The 20,000-nt window shown below is 40.9% G+C and overlaps 1 protein-coding gene across 2 annotated transcripts in view; it reads left to right on the forward strand.

The window, feature by feature from the left end:
- LOC123504520 overlaps positions 1 to 20,000 on the forward strand; it is a 27,642-nt gene that overhangs the window by 1,003 nt on the left and 6,639 nt on the right. For both annotated transcript variants that reach the window (XR_006674853.1, XM_045255104.1), the window contains exons 3-12: positions 154 to 298; positions 568 to 701; positions 7,481 to 7,637; positions 15,059 to 15,190; positions 15,280 to 15,441; positions 16,395 to 16,519; positions 17,298 to 17,443; positions 18,552 to 18,676; positions 19,082 to 19,392; positions 19,577 to 19,628. Coding sequence is in view for 1 of the 2 variants with exons in the window: in XM_045255104.1 (XP_045111039.1) it covers positions 154 to 298; positions 568 to 701; positions 7,481 to 7,637; positions 15,059 to 15,190; positions 15,280 to 15,441; positions 16,395 to 16,519; positions 17,298 to 17,443; positions 18,552 to 18,676; positions 19,082 to 19,392; positions 19,577 to 19,628 (1,489 nt within the window). In the remaining variant the exon portion in view is untranslated. The remainder of the gene's footprint in view (positions 1 to 153; positions 299 to 567; positions 702 to 7,480; positions 7,638 to 15,058; positions 15,191 to 15,279; positions 15,442 to 16,394; positions 16,520 to 17,297; positions 17,444 to 18,551; positions 18,677 to 19,081; positions 19,393 to 19,576; positions 19,629 to 20,000) is intronic.

Genomic DNA, 20,000 nt, shown 5'->3' on the forward strand with positions numbered 1-20,000 from the left:
CATTACAAATGCATATATACTGTAGATTGTGAAAAAAAAAGAAACTGATGCTTTCAGGATGGAAATGCAGTTATTTGATATATCTATAATATTTATGTCATATGAACACTGCTGTGATGCCCATACTGAAAATAAGATATTCTTTTTATACAGACTTCAGTGGGCGGGAACGTGAGCGTGAGCACGGTGAGGTTGACGCCACAGCCTGGCGACCACAAGGTGCCGCTGGTGTGCAAGGCATACAGCCCCAACCTGGCTGGCAGCGTCCTCCAGGACCAGCTCATCCTCGCCGTCCACTGTGAGTATTGCTGTTCACCTTTATTAACAAACCCTTTGCTTTAACATCTGCATTAGAATTCTTTATTGTGCAAACACTTCATACTCTGTAGCTAATCTGAAGGAAAACAAGTTACGTTTATAACCAGAGTCCTAAAATTGTGTGTGTGTGTGTGTGTGTGTGTGTGTGTGTGTGTGTGTGTGTGTGTGTGTGTGTGTGTGTGTGTGTGTGTGTGTGTGTGTGTGTGTGTGTGTGTGTGCGTGCGCGCGCGCCTGCGAGTGTGTCAACAGTTGTGCCTGTCGCCACCGTGAGTGTGCATGGTGGCGGGTCCGAGGCGGCTACCGTGCGAGAGGGCAGCACCGTCACCTTCACCTGTCACTTGCAGGCCAATCCCTCCGTGTACAACATCACCTGGTTCCATAACGTGAGTCTGGTTGTTTTTATTCATCAAAGGTGACACTGACAGAATACGAAAGTACTACGTTTGATATCTCACTGGGAGTAATCATGTGTCTACTGCTTCCTCCTGCTTAATCTGATGTACAAATCCTAGTTCTTGTCTTAAGAAGAGTGTTCTGATAATTCATGGTGATAATTTGTTGAATTATATTTTTTACTTATCTACTTTTTAGTTTCTTTATTGTTTTGTTTTGTTCACACGATTCAAAGGCTTTTCTTCAAATGTTCATTGTGTGTGCGGCAGTGCGATGTGTGTCTGTCACTGGTGTGTGTGTGTGTGTGTGTGTGTGTGTGTGATGTAGAGAGCGTGGGATTGGTGTCAACAAGTACACGTCCTCCTACATTTTTCTGCAAACCGTATGGACTATAGATGATCCTGGGTAACAAATATGAGATTAAGAGGTATATAGATATTACAGGCTCAATTTATGTGAAATAAAAGCTTGAGTGTTTTTTGGGACTTAGTCTAAAACTTAAAGCTAAATTATTGTGCTCTTGTCGCACCTTCCCTCCTCGACGCTCAACCCATTTCTTGCGCGTGCGTATTGGCCATTATATTTAAACCAGGGCAATTCTTCGATAGCACCCAGCCGTATACCCTTAACTGAATGTCGTACACATATTACCACTAGCCTATACACTTTAACTTTAATGCTGCATTTTTTTAGTGAACTACTTCAACTGAAATCAGTAGAATGACAAATCTACAATTGAAACGTGCCCCGACAGCAATATTTAGAAAAGAGAGATGTAGAGTTATCTAATGTGCTATTAGGGAACTCCGTTCTCTTCGAAAAGAGCTGGCTGAAATTAAGAGATTAACTCAAAAAGTTGAACGTATGTCAGAGTCTGGATAAAGCTTACGATATCATACATAACCTACTGTCGTTTCTGGAGACTCTTGACAATAAGGAGTGACGATGTAACTTGGTAGTGACTGGACTATTAGTAGACTCAGACGAAATCGGGAAAACTGATGGAGAGGTCATCAAGGTACTAAAAACAATGAATTTTCCTGACCCTACATATACAGAGGATTGGGTGTTGAAGTGACTAAGATAAGCCAAAAACGATCGTCGGAAAAGATAACCTCTCTTCACCGTGAAAAACCAGTTGAATGAGGGATGCCTTACTGTTCCTGCCAAAAATATTTGTAAAATGCTCGGGAGTTGCTGTCAACTGTGTACGCCAAAAAGGTCCTGCAGCCAGCTGTAAGAAGGGAATATGCCCGTTTTTTGGACGAAAGAACGTGAAGAAAAAATGTGAGACTAAACTTTACATACGAATGGAAATATCGCGGTCTGTTTCAAGATGATGTCATTATTGATTGGTATTCCTCTCAGTTTTCCTAATGTCACAAGCTTTCTCTGATTTCCTGTAATATCAGTGGATTGAAAGATAAATTGAAGGAACCTAACACATTTTTTTCTAATCATGATATTTTCATTTGAATGTATCTGGATTTAGCGTGGATAGCAAGGTATTGAGAGTCGGCCCACATAGAACTGTTGTGGTGATGGTCGTTGCCAGCTGATTAACGGAATATGCTTCTTGTACAGTAAAGATCCGAAAGTTCGGAATCCAAAACTTCGGAAAGTCTGAAACTTCGGAATTTTCCTGGCTGGTCAATTAATGATGAATTTACAAAGAAAAAAAGTTATTAAAAAATAAGCAAGGGTATGGCAACACTGTAAAGGAACACCGCGCGGATGTTTGTTCAGTGGCATCGGTTTGAGTTTGTTATTGTACACATCATAATCCTACGCTTTCTCGTATTTCCATGCTACACCCATGGTACATCTCTCATGCACGTATCACCACGATGGTAGTGAGATATGATAGTCTAAAATAGTTTTCTCATATCTGCCTCCTGATTGCTCTACCTCTTCCACAAACATACTTTTCAGCTTCATAATTTTTGCTCATCTCTTCCCTCATACGCTTATTTATGCACCCTTTCCGCGTTCATACATAGATTATACACTAATACAGCTATCCGGAATCCCTGTGCATGTAGAAATATGCCGATAGTGAAGAAAAAGCAAGAAAAATATTGTTGCTTTCGTCTTCATCCCCCCCTTCCGTCACCAAAACATAGGTATATTTTTTCCTTGTTTCTTCTAACTCATACTCATTCGCACTCCCATATGACGCCAACAGGTTGATTATTCACTTGCACATCTCTTATTCACATCTCAGCCGTATAGACCAAGCTTTTGAGATAGGACTGTTGAGATTACTACATCGCTAAAACTTCGGAAAATTGAATATTTCGGAACTCTTGTGTTCCGGTGCCTTCCAAAGTTTGGGACTTTTACTGTATAGACACAGATGCTGAAAATCAGATTTGGTTGCAGTTGTCCTGGTGAGCTAAACTAAAACGAGGAGCTTTTAGTAGCCTCCCAACAGACGATTAATCATACTACCAGACCTCACAGTTCTGAGGCCAGTTGCCAGGCCACACAAATTAACGAAACAGAGAAAGTAGTGGTGCTGGAGGAGTTAAATGTCAAAGTCAGTAAATCCAGACCTATATTTGAAGGTGGTAACCAGTACGAATATTAAGGGATGAAATATTATGATAGAATCATTTATAAATATATGCAATACAACATAGTGATACTTGTCATTAACGACTTGAGACGAGACTTAAGGATTATGGGTGGTGGTCTGACATTTAAACCAAGTGATCACTGGGTTTCTCTGACTTATTGTTGACAGCAAAAGATAGTTCTTTAGACATAATTGAAGAACTTATCAAAACATTGGTGAATCCGATCGCGCATCGCTTTGTTTCACGCTAAATCTGTGTAGCGTGGTCTGTGTCGTCTAGGCTCTAGGGAACTTCTTTTAATATCAGCAGCCCTAGGTGATTCATAACTGCCTCCCACATTGATTATTCAAGTTACGTAAGAGCATATGTCACGAGGTTCTGTAATATATGACTAGTGAAATAAACATTATCTTGCCAAAAGTGAACGAGAGTGGTGGTGTACAGGCACCACTGGCGCGGAATGTAGCATTGTGATGGATGGTCTGTGAGCGGAAAAACACCGCTCAGCACGTGGATCACTCTTGCCATGAGTCCCAACTTATGTGACAAAAACTACTAAGCGAAAATGATTGCGCAACACGATTTACAAGACAATAAAGCAGAAATACCTTCAGAAAACCAGTTTAGATAACACTGGGAACCATTACCGAATTTACATAATGAGCAAACTAGTTTTAATGAATAGATCTTTGAATATGGCAGAATACTTGCCATATGTACCGGCTCTGGACAGTCTTTCTTCTATGACAAAACTTAATGTGGCAAAGAAAAAAAAAATCATATGCAGGATATGTCCAATTTTGTTGACTATATTTTGTGTATCAATGAGACTTACTCTTCAAAATGATTAATAGTATTTCCTTGTGTGTGTTTCCCAGTCATTGTAAATTAGTAGTTCTATCTAAATCTGGTAAATACATGATGTGTCGAGACATCAGTATAATAGACACCCTGGCGATGGTGTACGACACCATGATTTTGGATACATGAACAAATATCAAAGAAGTGCAGAGAAAAGGAAGAGGATGAGTTGAACGAATTATGTGATTATACTAAGTATGTGTAACTAACCAGTGTGTGTGTGTGTGTGTGTGTGTGTGTGTGTGTGTGTGTGTGTGTGTGTGTGTGTGTGTGTGTGTGTGTGTGTGTGTGTGTGTTTTATGGAAGAGGGGAGACACAGCTGACCAAGGGCAACAAAAAATTTACAGGTCCGAAAGAGTTAGTCAAAAGACCGGGATAGATATCACGAACCCTCCTCTTAGATTATGTGAAGTCATAAAAGTTGGAAATACAGACACAGGCATGGAGTTCCAGAGTTTACAGTGAGAAAGATAAGAATAATTCAGAGTACTGGTTAACTCTTGTATTAGAGAGTTGGACAGACTAGGGGTGAGAGGAAGAAGAAAGCCTTGTGGAGCGAGGCCGCAGTAGGAGGGTAGGCATACAGTTAGCAAGATCAGAAAAGCAGTTAGCATGAAAATGGTGGTAGAAGATAGCAAGAGATGCTACATTCCGTTGGTGAAAAAGAGGCTGAAGACGATTAGTCAAAGGAGGGGAGTTGATGATATGAAAAACTTTTGATTCCATCCTATCTAATAGATTTGTGTGAGTGGAACCCCTCATACATGAGAAGAGTACTCCAAACATGAAGTTATAGCAGTTGGGGAAGGTGAGAAAATTGGCGGAGACGCCTCAGAACGCCTAACTTCATAGAAGATGTTTTAGTAAGAGATGAGATGTGAAGTTTTCAGTTTAGATTATAAGTAAAGGACAGGCTGAGCATAATTAATGTAGAAGAGATGGACAGTTGAGTGTCATTGAAGAAAAGGGGATAGTTGTCTGGAAGGTTGTGTAGAATTGATAGATGGAGGAATTGAGTTTTTGAGGTACTGAACACTACTAAGTTTTCTCTGCCCCAATTAGAAATCTTAAACAGAACTGGAGTCAGGCGTTCTGTGGGGTTTCTGAGTGATCTTTTGACTGCCTGAAGGGCTGGGCGTCTCTGAAAATACATAGAAAGATGCAGGGTGGTATCATCAGCGTAAGAGTGAATAGAACAGGAAGTTAGGTTAAAAAAATCATTAATGAATAATAGAAAGAGAGTGGGTGACAGGACGGAACCCTGAGGAACACCACTTTTAATAGATTTCGAAAACAACAGTGGCCGTCTACCACAGAAGCAATAGAACGGTCGGAGAGGAATCTTGAGATAAAGTTGCTGAGAGAAAGATAGACGCTGTAGGAGAGTAGTTTTGAGATCAAAGCTTTGTCCTAGACTCTATCAAAAGCTTATGATTTTTAGATTTTTAGATACAGGTTGAATGTAAGCAAACTTCCACCAAGAAGGAAAGGTAGATGTCGATAGGCGTTGTTGAAAAAGTTTGGCCAGGCAAGGTGCAAGCACGGAAGCACAGTCTTTAAGAACGATAGGAGGGACCCCATCAGATCCATAAGACTTCCGAGGGTTTAGGGCAGCGAGGGATTGAAAACATCACTACGAAAAACTTTAATTGAAGGCATGAAATAGTCAGAGGGAGGAGAAGAAGGAAGGACAAGCCCAGAATCACTCAAAGTGGACTTAATAGCATAGATTTAATAGATGAGTTCTGCTTTAGATAAAGATGAGATGGCAGTGGTGCTATCAGGATGAAATAAAGTAGGAAAAGGTGAAGAAGTAAAGTTATTTGAGATGTTTTTGGCCAGCTGTGAAGGGTCACAATGGGAGATGGATTTTGAAAGTTCTTGACATTTTATATTTATGAAAGATTTTATGACAAGTTGAAAAAGCAGACTTGGTATGATTCCGGCTAGAAATATAAAGTGCATGAGATTCAGGGGAAGATAGGCTTAGGTACCTTTTGTGGGCAACCTCTCTATCAAGCATAGCACGAAAACAGGGTGTGTTAAACCAAAGTTTAGAAGGTTTAGGTTGAGAAAAAGAATGAGGAATGTACGCCTCCATGCCAGACACTATCACCTTGTTATGCATTCAGCACACATAGATGGGTCTCTGACATGGAAACAGTAATCATTCCAGGGAAGATCAACGTAATACCTCCTGAGGTTCCCCCAACTGGCAAAGGCAGAAACGCCAGAGGGACCTCCACCTTAGGGAATCCTAAGGAGGGACTGGATAAATAGGACAAGATACAGATATGAAATTGTGACTGAAGGAGCCCAACGGAGAAGATAGGGTAACAGCATATGCAGAAAAATTAGAGGTAAGGAAAAATCAAGAATGTAGGGCGTATCTGCAAGATGCTCAGGAATACGAGTAGGCTGTTTCTCCAGTTCCTCTAGGTCATGGAGAATAGCAAAGTTAAAGGCTAGTTTACCAGGATGGTCGGTGAGGGAAGAAGAAAGCCAAAGCTGGTGGTGAACATTGAAATCTCGAAGGATGGAGATCCCCGCGAAAGGATGGATAAACAGATTGTGCTCCATTTTAGAAGTTAAATGACAAAGAATTTGTTATAGTTAGAGGAGTTACGGAAGAGATAGACATCACAGATAAACTTAGTTAGGGAGTAACATTTGAGTCGAAGCCAGATGGCGGAAAACTCGTAAGATTCAAGAGCGTGGGCACGAGAGCAAGTCAGGTCGTTACACACTTTGAGGCAACATCCAACTTTGGGACGAAAACGAGGAAAGAGAAACTCTGTGTGTGTGTGTGTGTGTGTGTGTGTGTGTGTGTGTGTGTGTGTGTGTGTGTGTGTGTGTGAAACGTCTCGACCCATCTTTATTTGTTCAGGCATCACAAAGTTTGGTGGCAGCTACTTCACTTTTTGCTGTGACGTTCGACCGTTTACATAGTTACATAGAAAAAAATAGATCATAAGGGAACTTGGAGTCCTCCCGAGATGACCTGACTGGAACTATGAATATGATAATGGATGCAAAAGGCAGCAAACACACATACATGCAGTGTATTTTTTTTTTTTTTTGTGTGTGTGTGTGTGTGTGTGTGTGTGTGTGTGTGTGTGTGTGTGTGTGCGTGTGTGTGTGTGTGTGTGTGTGTGTGTGTGTGTGTGTGTGTGTGTGTGTGTGTGTGTGTGTGTGTGTGTGTGTGTGTGTGTGTGTGTGTGTGTGTGTGTGTGTGTGTGTGTGTGTGTGTGTGTGTGTGTGTGTGTGTGTGTGTGTGTGTGTTGCGGTGCGGTGTGTGCCTCTCACCGGGGCTGGTGTCTCCCAGACAGGGGCGCGCGTTGCGGGGGTGGACGTGGGGAGTGGAGGTGAACAACGCCACCCTGCGGTTACTCAACGTGACGGCGGCCATGAGAGGACTGTACACCTGCGTCGGCAGCAATCCGGAGGGTGACGGCCAGAGCAACGCACTCAACCTGAACGTGGAGTGTGAGTACCATGTGTGTGTGTGTGTGTGTATGTGTGTGTGTGTGTGTGTGTGTGTGTGTGTGTGTGTGTGTGTGTGTGTGTATGGGTTGGTGCACCATGGTTGGGTGTGTGTGGCGCTGTTGTGAAAGTTGGTGTTTGCCACAAGTTGCTCTTTTTATGTTTTGTCTGTTAATGCAACTAATATAATTTTGTGGTGCAATATCTGACAGTGTTTGTCTTCATCTAGGCAGTGTTGTTATGAGTCTGGTTGTTTAGTGTTTTCCAGTTTTGCACATTAGCCAATCCTTGTTTTCAGGATGACTCCCGCTTGCAGTGTGTTTCGTCGTTGTTTTGCTGCGTATATATTGTATTGTATGGCTCACAACTGTGTGCCAGAGTTGTTTTATCTTCCTGCCCTTATGTGGAAATGATCTTGGCACCAATTTCTTTTCTGTTGGATGCTTATAATGTTGTATACGGATCTGTCAAAAAGAACATGAGACGTAATGGAAGCGCGCGTGAAATATTCTTCCGTGGCTGTTTCAAAACAACCAACTTAACACTCAACAGCTGCAGGTTGCATTCAGGAATCTTCCTCAGATGGTCTGTCTCGAGTAGAAACGCCGTACAGATTTAGTAAAAATGGGTGTTATAAGCATATACCATTCACATGTACTTTATTAGGTAGTATTACAGTGCAATATGCACATATGTGAATCCTGCTGCAAAACTTTGTTACCTCAAGTGTTGCTTACAATTTATTTTATGCATCTTCGTTCATAGATTAAAGAGACTTTGAAAGCCAGACATTTAAAAAGTCTGGGATATATATGTTTTTGAAAAGTGAATGACATAATATTTTCTTAACATTGCTTTGGACTAAACCACAGAGAGAACTGCCCACAAAATAATAATTTTTATTGCAGTTTAGACGACACCTTCGCCCATTGCATGAGGATCTTCCCTTTAGGTGTGATCAACCGCATGTCACTTATTGAAGCGTAACCCTTCTGTTCCCTTTCGCTCTAGCACGATTCCGTATGATCAAATTCAATATATGCCCAATTTAAATAATCTTCTCTTGTTAAAAGTGAACACACACAACGTGAAAAATAAATCGATGAAAGCAACACGAGGTGATAGTTGACCTCTCGCTGACTGGAGCTGAAAATAAATTGTAAAGCACATGACTTTAACGTGGCGATGCGGAGAGGGCCAGTAACGCGCGCACACACACACACACACACACACACACACACACACACACACACACACACACACACACGAGAGAGAGAGAGAGAGAGAGAGAGAGAGAGAGAGAGAGAGAGAGAGAGAGAGAGAGAGAGATTTGGCTGACCATGCATTGCCTGGTGTTTTGCTGTTCAGGTTGACCTGGACCACCACACCTCACTGCCGCTCGCCACCTGCAGCTTGCTTCCTGCCTCTTGTGGGGGGCCTCACGTTCAGGCCCTTCCATATAGTTAAAGTCTGCAATCAGTGTGTGTGTGTGTGTGTGTGTGTGTGTGTGTGTGTGTGTGTGTGTGTGTGTGTGTGTGTGTGTGTGTGTGTGTGTGTGTGTGTGTATGTGTGTGTGTGTGTGTTAGATATACGATTTTGCTCTGTCGTTTGGGATAGCGCTGGTTATACAAGTCTAGTTTGTAACGTGGCCAGAAAGAGGTCTTGGCAGATGGCGCTCATTCTTCTTCCTTTGAGTTGAATAATCTCTTTGGAATACAGACAAAGTGAAGCTATTTCCTACACGAGAAGGTTGCAACCAGGAGAATATTCACTCCCGCTGCCGCGTCTCCGCTGATATGGTTATTTTGGGTCCGGACGGAAGCTTTTAAGCCCACCAACGACTCCGAGCTTAAAGACGAGAGACACAACTGAATCCCGCAGCCTCTCCTTGCCTCTAGAATATTCCGTCTGGTAATGAGATAATAGTAATTGCGAAATCTTAACTAATGTTTGTCCAGTATCAACTATGAATATTATAATTACAAAACTGATCACCTGGTCAGTTGGCGATGGAGAATGATATCTTGCGGGCCCATGCGTGAAGGAGCAGTGGATAAGGGAAAACATTAATTCTGCCTCCTGATACTCTGTTTTTTCCAAAAAGTTTAACTGTTCTTTTTTAGATGAATGATAAACAAGCGGCTAAGATCTGTTTTGATGCCTAAATTACACATACACTCACACACACACACACACACACACACACACACACACACACACACACACACACACACACACACACACACACACACACACACACACACACACACACACACACACACACACACACACACACACACACACACACACACAAACACACTCAAGATACTATACTTTATAATATCAAGGCACAACATATTCTTCATTGCAGCTAAAGCGGTAAGTTTTCCACGATAAGAGGAAAAACGGTAGGAGTTTGCCAATAGTAATTGTGAGGAGGTTGAAGGAAGTGGAAAGGGGGATTGGAGGAAAGAGGAAAGAGGTTGGAATCAAAAGGAACGAAGCTGATGTAAATGGGGAAGTTTAGAGTTGCGTGTAAGGAACATGTAGTTACGAAATTATAAAACTGTGGTTAAAAAGGAAGAAACAAAGTAGATGGGATTAAAAATAAGTTGCAAGGAGTTTTAAGTTAGGAAGATGAAAGTTGGAATGACTAGAAAGATGCTTGATGTGGACGAAGGCTGAAGTCTAAAACGAGATTAAAATCATAGTGAGTTGAAAAGGAGAGTACAGGAGGTTGAAGTCATTCATTTATTTATTTGAAAGTAAATCATTCATATTTTTTTTTCATCTGGAGAACACACACACACACACACACACACACACACACACACACACACACACACACACACACACACACACACACACACACACACAAAGAAAGAAAGTGAGGGAAGCTACAGGAACCGTCAGGCCTACACATGGTATTATCGTTATCTGCACATTTGTCGTATCATTTAAAACTCCTTGATAACTTGGTATTCTCAGTTTGATTGCTGCATCCATTCCTTTATCTGTGTTCCTGTGTTTCTTTTACGAAGTAACGTTGATAAAGTACACATTATTTCTTGTCTCATCCTTATTATTAATCCTTAGAAATTTTCACATTTCACCCCTATACCTTTCTCATGTTATATTCCTACACCTCCTTCAAGGTTTTTATTGGGTGCCCTCTTAACTAACGTATGTCTAATGAGTGTAAATTGAAGCTTCAATCTTTCGTAACTAATACTTCTTCCCTTGTAATTTTTACTATTTTTTTAATTGATTATTATAGACTTATGATACGTATCAAAGCTGCACATCATAATGTACATCGCCAAATATTTCTTCAATGTTTTACCTCGTGCTTTCTTTTATTAACACACTCGATTTATCTGCCCTCTTTTCACATTGAGGTAACACCATGTAACAGATATGTTACATCATTAATAACTTAATGAGGAAGAAGTTCTAATTTACCGTCATCCATGATTTTTGAGAATACCCAATCATTTTGATAGCCAGATTATTGCCGAAACTTTTAAATACTTTTCCAGCATTGCTTATAATCTATCAGAGAACTCAGAGCTATTTAATGTATCTTATAACGACTATTTGCCTGAATTTGTAGCGTTTTCTACGACCCACAACTACCGAAGAGATCAAGGGCGTGATTCAGATTCTGAAAATATCATCACCTGTTTATGACGAAATTGATACTGAGATTATAAAATAACTGGTCTGGAGCAATTACCCCATTTCTGGAATATAAAACAGATATATCCTTTATAGAGGGATGCCTTCCTAAAAGCTACAAATAGCTAAAGTTATACCTATGCACAGAAAAGAAGATAAATCTATTCATACGAACTACAGACCAGTCTCAGTTCTTCCAAGCATGAGTAAAGTATTTGAAAAATTATGAGGACAAGACTTATGAATTATTTAACAGAATTTTCATTAATTACAAATTGTCAGTTTGGTTTCAGACTCACTTACTCAGCTTGCAATACAAAACGTGGTATGGTGCAATAGATAACAAGTCCTTCCAGGTAACAATGTTTTCTGGTCTAAGTAAAGCTTTTGATGCCATTCCTCACAATATATTACTACAGAAGCTATCCAACTATGGAATTTAGGGCAAGGCTCATGATTGGTTGGAAAATTATCTAATCAATAGACACCAATTACGACTTTCAGTAATTACTCTTATAAGGTTATGCATGTCAGTTGTGGGGTGACACAGGGATCAATTTTAGGTCCCATCATATTCTTAATGTATATAAATGACATTATCCTAGGAGTGCTATTAGACTCCCAACGAGATCTAATAACACTAGTTCAGTGGGTGCTGTGAACCTTCCATTAAAGCTACCTGTGATCTCGCTGAACGTTTCCCTTTGTGTCTCACAACTCAAGGGGTGGTCACAGCCTGCCCTCTAAAGACAACTCTCCTTCTTTTCACAAAAGTACATGCACTTGCCACACTTACACCCTTCACTTAAATTTCAAAATTAAAATTGACGGTTCCAAACCCAGCCTCGGAGTCCTCTTCTGGGAGGGATCAGAAAACTCCCCTGATCGGACTCCTCTCCTGATAAAAATCCCAAATGTTTTGAGAACTCCTCAACTTTTTCTACATTAACTTCTGCAACATTCATGGTTTTAGATCTAATTTTCAATATGTGGAGCACCACCTCTCCTCTAATAAATCTCATCTTCTTTTGCTCACCGAAACAAAGCTGTCTGAGGCTACTCTGTTCCTTCCTACTTTCTCTATTCTCATTTTCGTTCCAAAGCTGGATGTTGCGTCTATGTGCACAACGACTTAAATTGCTCTCGTGCCCACGCTCTTGAATCTTCCGAGTTTTCCACCATCTGGCTTCGACTCAACAATCACTCTCTAGCTAAATTCATATGTGCTGTCTGTCTCTCCCTAACTCCTCTGACTATAGTAAATTCTTTGACTATTTAACTTCCAAAGTGGAGCACATTCTGTCCCTCTACCCTTTCGCGGAGATCTCCATCCTTGGAGATTTCAATGTTCACCACCAGCTTTGGCTTTCCTCTCCCTTCACTGACCATCCTGGTGAACTTATACTTCAGCTTTGCTATCCTCCATGACCTAGAGCAATTGGTGCAACACACTACTCGAATTCCTGATCGCCTTGGAGACACGCCCAACATTATTGATCTTTTCCTTACCTCTAATCCTTCTGTTTATGCTGTTACCATTTCATCTCCGTTGGGCTCCTCCAATCACAATCTCATTTCTGTATCTTGTCCTATTTCTCCAATCCTCCTCAGGATCCCCCAAAGCGGAGGTACCTCTGGCGTTTTGCCTCTGCCAGTTGGGGGGACCTGAGGAGGTATTATGCTGATTTTCCCTGGAATGATTACTGTTTCCGTGTCAGAGACCCATCCCTTTGTGCTGAACGCATAACAGAGGTGATAGTGTCTGGCATGGTGGCGTACATTCCTCATTCTTTTTCTCAAACTAAACCTCACACTCCTCTCCCACAGTTTTATTAGATAAGGTGGAATCAAAAAGTTTTTGTCTCATCAACTCCCCTCCTCTGGCTGACTGTCTTCAGGCTCTTTTCACGGCCGAAATATTGCATCTCTTTCTATCTTTTATCGCTATTTTCATACTAACTGTTCTACTGATCTTGCTAACTGCATGCTTCCCCTCGCTGCACAAGGCATTCTTCTTCCTCTCATCCCTATTCTGTCCAACTCCCTAGTGCAAGAGTTAACCAGTACTCTCAATCATTCATATCTTTCACTGGTAAACTCTGAAACTCCCTGCATGCTTCTGTATTTCCGCCTTCCTACGACTTTTCTTCTTTTAAGAGAGACATTTGCTCCCTAATTTTGGCTAACGCTTTTCTTCTAGAGAACCAGCACCCAAGTGTACCTTTTTTCTTGTAATTTTTTTTTTGCCCTTGATTTGCGAGCGATCTACGAAACAGGGTGTACAAACACACTTTGAATTTTGCTGCAAATGTTTTGCGACTTCATTCTGATACCAACTCGAATCCGTTGCGACTCTGAAGAACTTTTTACGAACGCACTCCTACTCCATTGCGTATGTAATGCTACTCATCAATGAAATATATGAATATAGGTTATGTTCATAACCTTTACATACCAAATTGAGTCCTCCTTGTGCTTCCATAGCACGCTGAATTAGAGTTTTTGTTTTTATAGCTTGAATTGAAGCTCAAGCTGGAGATCAAACTTAACCTGGCTTTGAGGAAAAGAAAAAAAAACGAGAAGTAAAAAAGAAGATAATTTGTTGGATAAAAACATGATTTCTCAGGCGACGAGACTTTCTCCATTATAATAATATGATTAAAAAAACTTTCTCTCGAGATCTGCTTACATTCAGTTAGTTCCTATGTAGAGTGACTGCTTAATTCTTCCAAACGATTGATCTATAATACTAATTTCCTCTTTTTTGTAATCTATTCTTAAAAAGGTAGACTGTTAAACTTCAGCCGGCTCATATGGAAAATAGACCGTAAGTATGAATTCCGTAAAATACAATCCACAGACTATCTTGTTCTTTTTTTTTAGATCTTTGGTCATTTTCTTTAAGGAATTTCAGTAAAAACCTTGCCGTTGGCGTTAGCATATCAATAGATTCTTAGTACTGAAGCAAAAAATAATTTCTAATCTTAAGGAAGGTAGAGCCATCCCGTTCACTGCAGGGATTCAAGATCGATTTCTGCTTCTCTTACTTCCATGATTCTCGCTAACCAGGACAGCAGCAAGCTAAACCGCACACTATGATGAAATTCACTGCCATGAATATGAACACAACGCCTGCCTCTGTGATAACGGGCTTTGATAAGCTAAATAAATACCGGCGCCATGACTCTCTTTCTCTCTCTCTCTCTCTCTCTCTCTCTCTCTCTCTCTCTCTCTCTTCAACATTTATGGAGATTATACGTCTGTTGAACAATGCTTTCAGAGACTTTTGGTAAGATTTGCCTTACCATTATGTCTCACCATACACATTCTCCGTTCACTTGCCTTGCATATTTTTATGTCTGTTTCATAATCATATTCTCTCCTCATTTTCTTAACCACTATCTATAATATGTAGCATTGAATATCCTTGAATATCTCTAGATTAAAAGGAATTGTCATCTTTAAATCTTAAGCAGTAATATCATTCAGCCGTTTCCTTCATCTTTATACAAGTAACATTGTAATGTTTAAACAAACGAATGAATACACTGTGTTAATCACAAAACAGGCACACTAATATCTATTGTAACAAATTAACTCTACAACATGTATGGAAAACTTTCAAAGGATATTATTTTTACTATGTAGCATGTCCATGGGTTCTTGTCATTAGTTAATATTAAGTAACTTATCCAAACTGTCTTCACAACACATACTGTTACAAAAAATTTTCTTCTGGCCCTTAGTCAGTCCGGTATGTGCTGTACAGAAACGTCGGCACTATGTGGTGGCACCGGGCGAGCCTGTAACTGTATCTTGCCAAGTGGAAGCTTACCCCACTGGCCTCACCTTTACCTGGGCCCTTAAGAACGACTCTGGTAAGTTCTCGCCGAGGTTCATCTATACATTGTAGTTTGCTCCTATTGTTGTCACCACCATCATACTTTCTTTCTCTTTGGCTTATCAGACAGCTCGCCAATATGGCTGCACAGCGTGGGGCGCGAGGAGGGGCTGACGGGCCACTACACCTTGAGGGGAGTGAAGCAGAAAAGTGTGGAAGTGTTGTGTTGGGCTCAGAATGACGCCGGCAGCCAAATTACGCCATGCAAACTAACCGTCTACACTCACGGTTAGTTTACAAGATGCCCACAAATCAGATGATGTTTGATTTTAGTATATGTACCGTAGAAAAAATGTGTATTTGAAAGAATCAAAATTTTTAGAGGGAACAGTCTGAAATTTGTTCCATGGCAGGATTTGAATACAGAGTTTGAAGGAGGGAGATACAGTGTATCCTGAGCTATAGTGCATCGCCGCTCTTCACAGCATGCCGCCTGGACAGGGTTCTCCCAGTGCTGGAGGCCATAAAGCTGTCGCGAGCCCCAGCCAGTTATTTACAGTGTCATAAACGCTCCCTCGCACCTTGCACTCTGATGAAGATTTCTCCATATTCTTATTTTTGTTCCTTAAATTTTTCATTTTTTATGACTAAATATTTGTTTTCAAAATGGACAGTACAACGAACACTGTAGTGAAACGTATCACCGCCCAAACCTTATTTCAGTATCACATATTTGTCTAACAACACGTTAACAAATTCCTGTAATCATATTTAGTATTTTTTTTAAACTTGCTTGTTATCTAGATTAACTGTTCAGACTTATCTCTTTATATACTTACTTGCCTTTATGTTAACTTTTTAACTCTTCATTAATATATGTGTGTGTGTGTGTGTGTGTGTGTGTGTGTGTGTGTGTGTGTGTGTGTGTGTGTGTGTGTGTATATATATATATATATATATATATATATATATATATATATATATATATATATATATATATATATATATATATATATATATATATATATATATATATATATATATATATATATATATATATATATATATATATATATATATATATATATATATATATATATATATATATATATATATATATATATATATATATATATATATATATATGCGAGAGGAATGATGTTTCTCTCTATAAATCAAGAATAAAAGCTTCCTTGGTAATATACTACAAGAAATATAACCCAGAATGTCCTGCGTGACAGGTCGGCCGGGCCCGGTGAGGAATTGCAGCGTCAACAGCCACACGGCGTCTGGGTTCCGGGTGATGTGCGAGGCGGGGCCGCCGCGGGGCAGCAACACTCACTATTCCCTTCTGGTGTACACACAGGTAAGTCCAATTTGCATCATGATTTATGTTTATGTTTTTGATTTCTTATAAAAATTTTAAGTTAACTTTAATGTTTGGTGAATGGTATAACGCGAGGACGGTAGATAGCGACATCTTTAATATGATAATAAATACACTTGAATAAAAGACAAATAAAAGATGGAAAAAAAATCAGAAAATTGCGTACTACAAATGATATATTTAACAATAAAACATCTGGTACACGACGGTGTGTGTGTGTGTGTGTGTGTGTGTGTGTGTAATTCACCTCGGTCGTCTGCTGGTCACCCAGCCAGTCATCCTCATTACGGAGCGAGCTCAGAGCTCATAGACCGATCTTCGGGTAGGACTGAGACCACAACACACAACACACACCAGGACAGCGAGGCACAACCCTCGAGTTACACCCCGTACCTATTTACTGCTAGGTGAACAGGGCCCACACATTAAGAGGCTTGCCCATTTGCCTCGCCGCTTACCGGGACTCGAACCCGGCCCTCTCGATTGTGAGTCGAGCGTGCTAACCACTACACTACGCGGTGTGTGTGTGTGTGTGTGTGTGTGTGTGTGTGTGTGTGTGTGTGTGAGAGAGAGAGAGAGAGAGAGAGAGAGAGAGAGAGAGAGAGAGAGAGAGAGAGAGAGAGAGAGAGAGAGAGAGAGAGAGAGAGAGAGAGAGAGAGAGAGAGAGAGAGAGAGAGAGAGAGACGCTGGGAATATACAAATAATGGTAAATATTATGAACATAACATCGGGTACTGTTTGTGATGTTCCACTGCAGAAGAGCAGAAGACTGAACACCAACGAAATACATGGCGGCAGGAGCCGCGGAAAGAAGGGTGGCGGCGGGCATCCGACGGCAGGCCAAACACGCCTGGCTCTGGGCACCCTAATGCGGAACCTGACCACCACCTTACCTGTCTTTATGTAAGTTTGTGTGTGTGTGTGTGTGTGTGTGTGTGTGTGTGTGTGTGTGTGTGTGTGTGTGTGTGTGTGTGTGTGTGTGTGTGTGTGTGCCTGTGTGTGCGTTATTGATCACGGTTGTCTGCTGGTCACTCAGTCTTTCCCCTACGGAAAGAGCTCAGAGCTCATACTGACCGATCTTCGGTAGGACTGAGACCACATCTCACACCACACACACCGGAAAGTTACATTCCGTACCTATTTACTGCTAGGTGAACAGGGGCTGCACATTAAGAGGCTTGCCCATTTGCCTCGTCGCTTCCCGGGACTTCAACCCGGGCCCTCTCGGTTGTAAGCCGAGCACGCTAACCACTACACTAAGTGTGTTTCACTGTTTGATCTGCTGCATTCTCTGACGAGACAGCCAGACGTTACCCTACGGAGCGAGCTCAGAGCTCATTATTTCCGATCTTCGGATAGGCCTGAGACCAGGCACACACCACACACCGGGACAACAAGGTCACAACTCCTCGATTTACATCCCGTACCTACTCACTGCTAGGTGAACAGGGGCTACACGTGAAAGGAGACACACCCAAAAATCTCCACCCGTGTGTGTGTGTGTGTGTGTGTGTGTGTGTGTGTGTGTGTGTGTGTGTGTGTGTGTGTTTCTCTAACCATTTCTATTTGTATTGCCTCTGTGTTCAAGAATCATCATTCAATCGATCGTCAGTCGAATTCTCTTATATTAATTGTGGAAAAGTACTTGAATTAAAGTAGTGGATATGAATTCATATAGAGAACTGATAAAGTAATGAACAAACAAAGCAAGTAAATTCATTAATTGATTGCGTTTTCTCTAAATGAGAAGTTAATCAATTCATTACTTGCTTTGCTGTAAAATTATACAAAATGCCAAATACTCTCGGAAACAATGAGGCAATTAGTTGAAGCCAGTATCCTGAGGTTCCTCTGGATGTCAATGTTTGTTCTAATTTCACAGTTTATCTCATCCATAATTTTCTGTCTTTGCATTTCCTAGTGTCTTTGTGTATTTCTAATGACTGTTATAGGTGGTGTATGAATTGTTATTCATTGACTGTTTTTTTTTTTTTTCGAAATCAATCGATAGAGTGAGCGGTCTGCGTGCTGGGCGGGAGTTTGTGTTAGTTGTGCGAGCAACCGGCGACGAGGGATTGAGTCCGCCCGTCGTGCTCACAGCCTTCACACTCACCGATAACGCACAGACTGTCATTGGTGAGGGAAATGAAACTTTATGGACATAAATTTCTATTCATACTGTTTATGGAAGAAAGTAGATGTAGCTGCTAATAACGGATGAATACCTTCTTGCAGACATGTATTAATATGAAGGGACTTATATAGTTCTACATGATTGATAGCTGAACAGAATGTAATTTATTTGTATTCTATCTAAGAAAGACCAAGAACTTGGAGTGATTTGTTATATTAGCGGAACATTAGGAATTAGAACAGCTTAGTGAATGGTAGCAATCTGAAGAAACACCAGCTTTAGAAGGGTGAGGTGAGTGGAAAGAAACAAGCTGAGTTCCTTTTCTGCCAGCTGTTCATTCAGAATGAACTTACGGATTATTCGAATTTTGGCATCGACTATGGCAACGTCACACCCGTCTCGCTCAGGACTGCCGGCGGGGATGGGGGACACCGGGAGCAGCGGCATCGTTGGCGCGACACCTCTGAGCAGTAGCGACAGCAATGGTGAGGACAATGAAGGCAGCAGAGATATTAGCAGCAAAGGTGGCGGGGAAGACTTGTTTGCTTCTCCTGGCGAGACCGGAGTGGAAGCGGTGGCCAACGAGATCATGGGGATGGTGTCGCCCTTATTGCTAGTCCTGGGAACTTCATTAATCGCCCTCCTTCTCATCGTTCTCATTCTTGTCTTTCTGGTGATAAAATTTAACGCAAGATCAAGACAGCAACGGCAAAATCAAGTATGTGCTGATGCATGTGTTGATATGTATTTTTCATCTTATTGTTTTGATCTAAAAATCAATGATAAATCTTTTCTTATACAGAGACTGCCACAAATAGTCCTGATTACTCTTTGCAGCTTCCTTTATTTTCTATTATTCTCATGTTTTTATAAGTTAATGATAAAATGTTCTTCATATCCAGGCTAAGAAATGTGCGGAAGTGACGCCTGAGGACAAGCAAGTGAGGTTGCCAGGTGAGAGCTGAGCGACAGTCCCATTATCAAAACTGAATACAAGAGAGTGAGTGAGTGAGTGAGAAATTGATTTTATTCACTGAGCAGCAACATCGCGTTTATAGATTATGGTGTCGCTACAGAACTTTTGAAGCTGCAAAGATGGTAGGTAGAGATATCGATGTTAAAAACAAAATTGTGGCAAAGTAAAATATGCTAAAAATACTACAAATGTGAATATATGAAAGATTGAGATGAACCAGCGAAAATTTAAGGGATGCCAAATAAGAGGATTGGTATATCAATATTTTATTTTAATGTGAGAGGGTACTGATCCCAATGACTCATGAGAGAATACGTGTACCATTATTCATTTCGTACTCAAGGTACTAA

Source organism: Portunus trituberculatus, chromosome 16 (assembly GCF_017591435.1).
Source record: "Portunus trituberculatus isolate SZX2019 chromosome 16, ASM1759143v1, whole genome shotgun sequence".
Lineage (NCBI taxonomy): Eukaryota > Metazoa > Arthropoda > Malacostraca > Decapoda > Portunidae > Portunus > Portunus trituberculatus.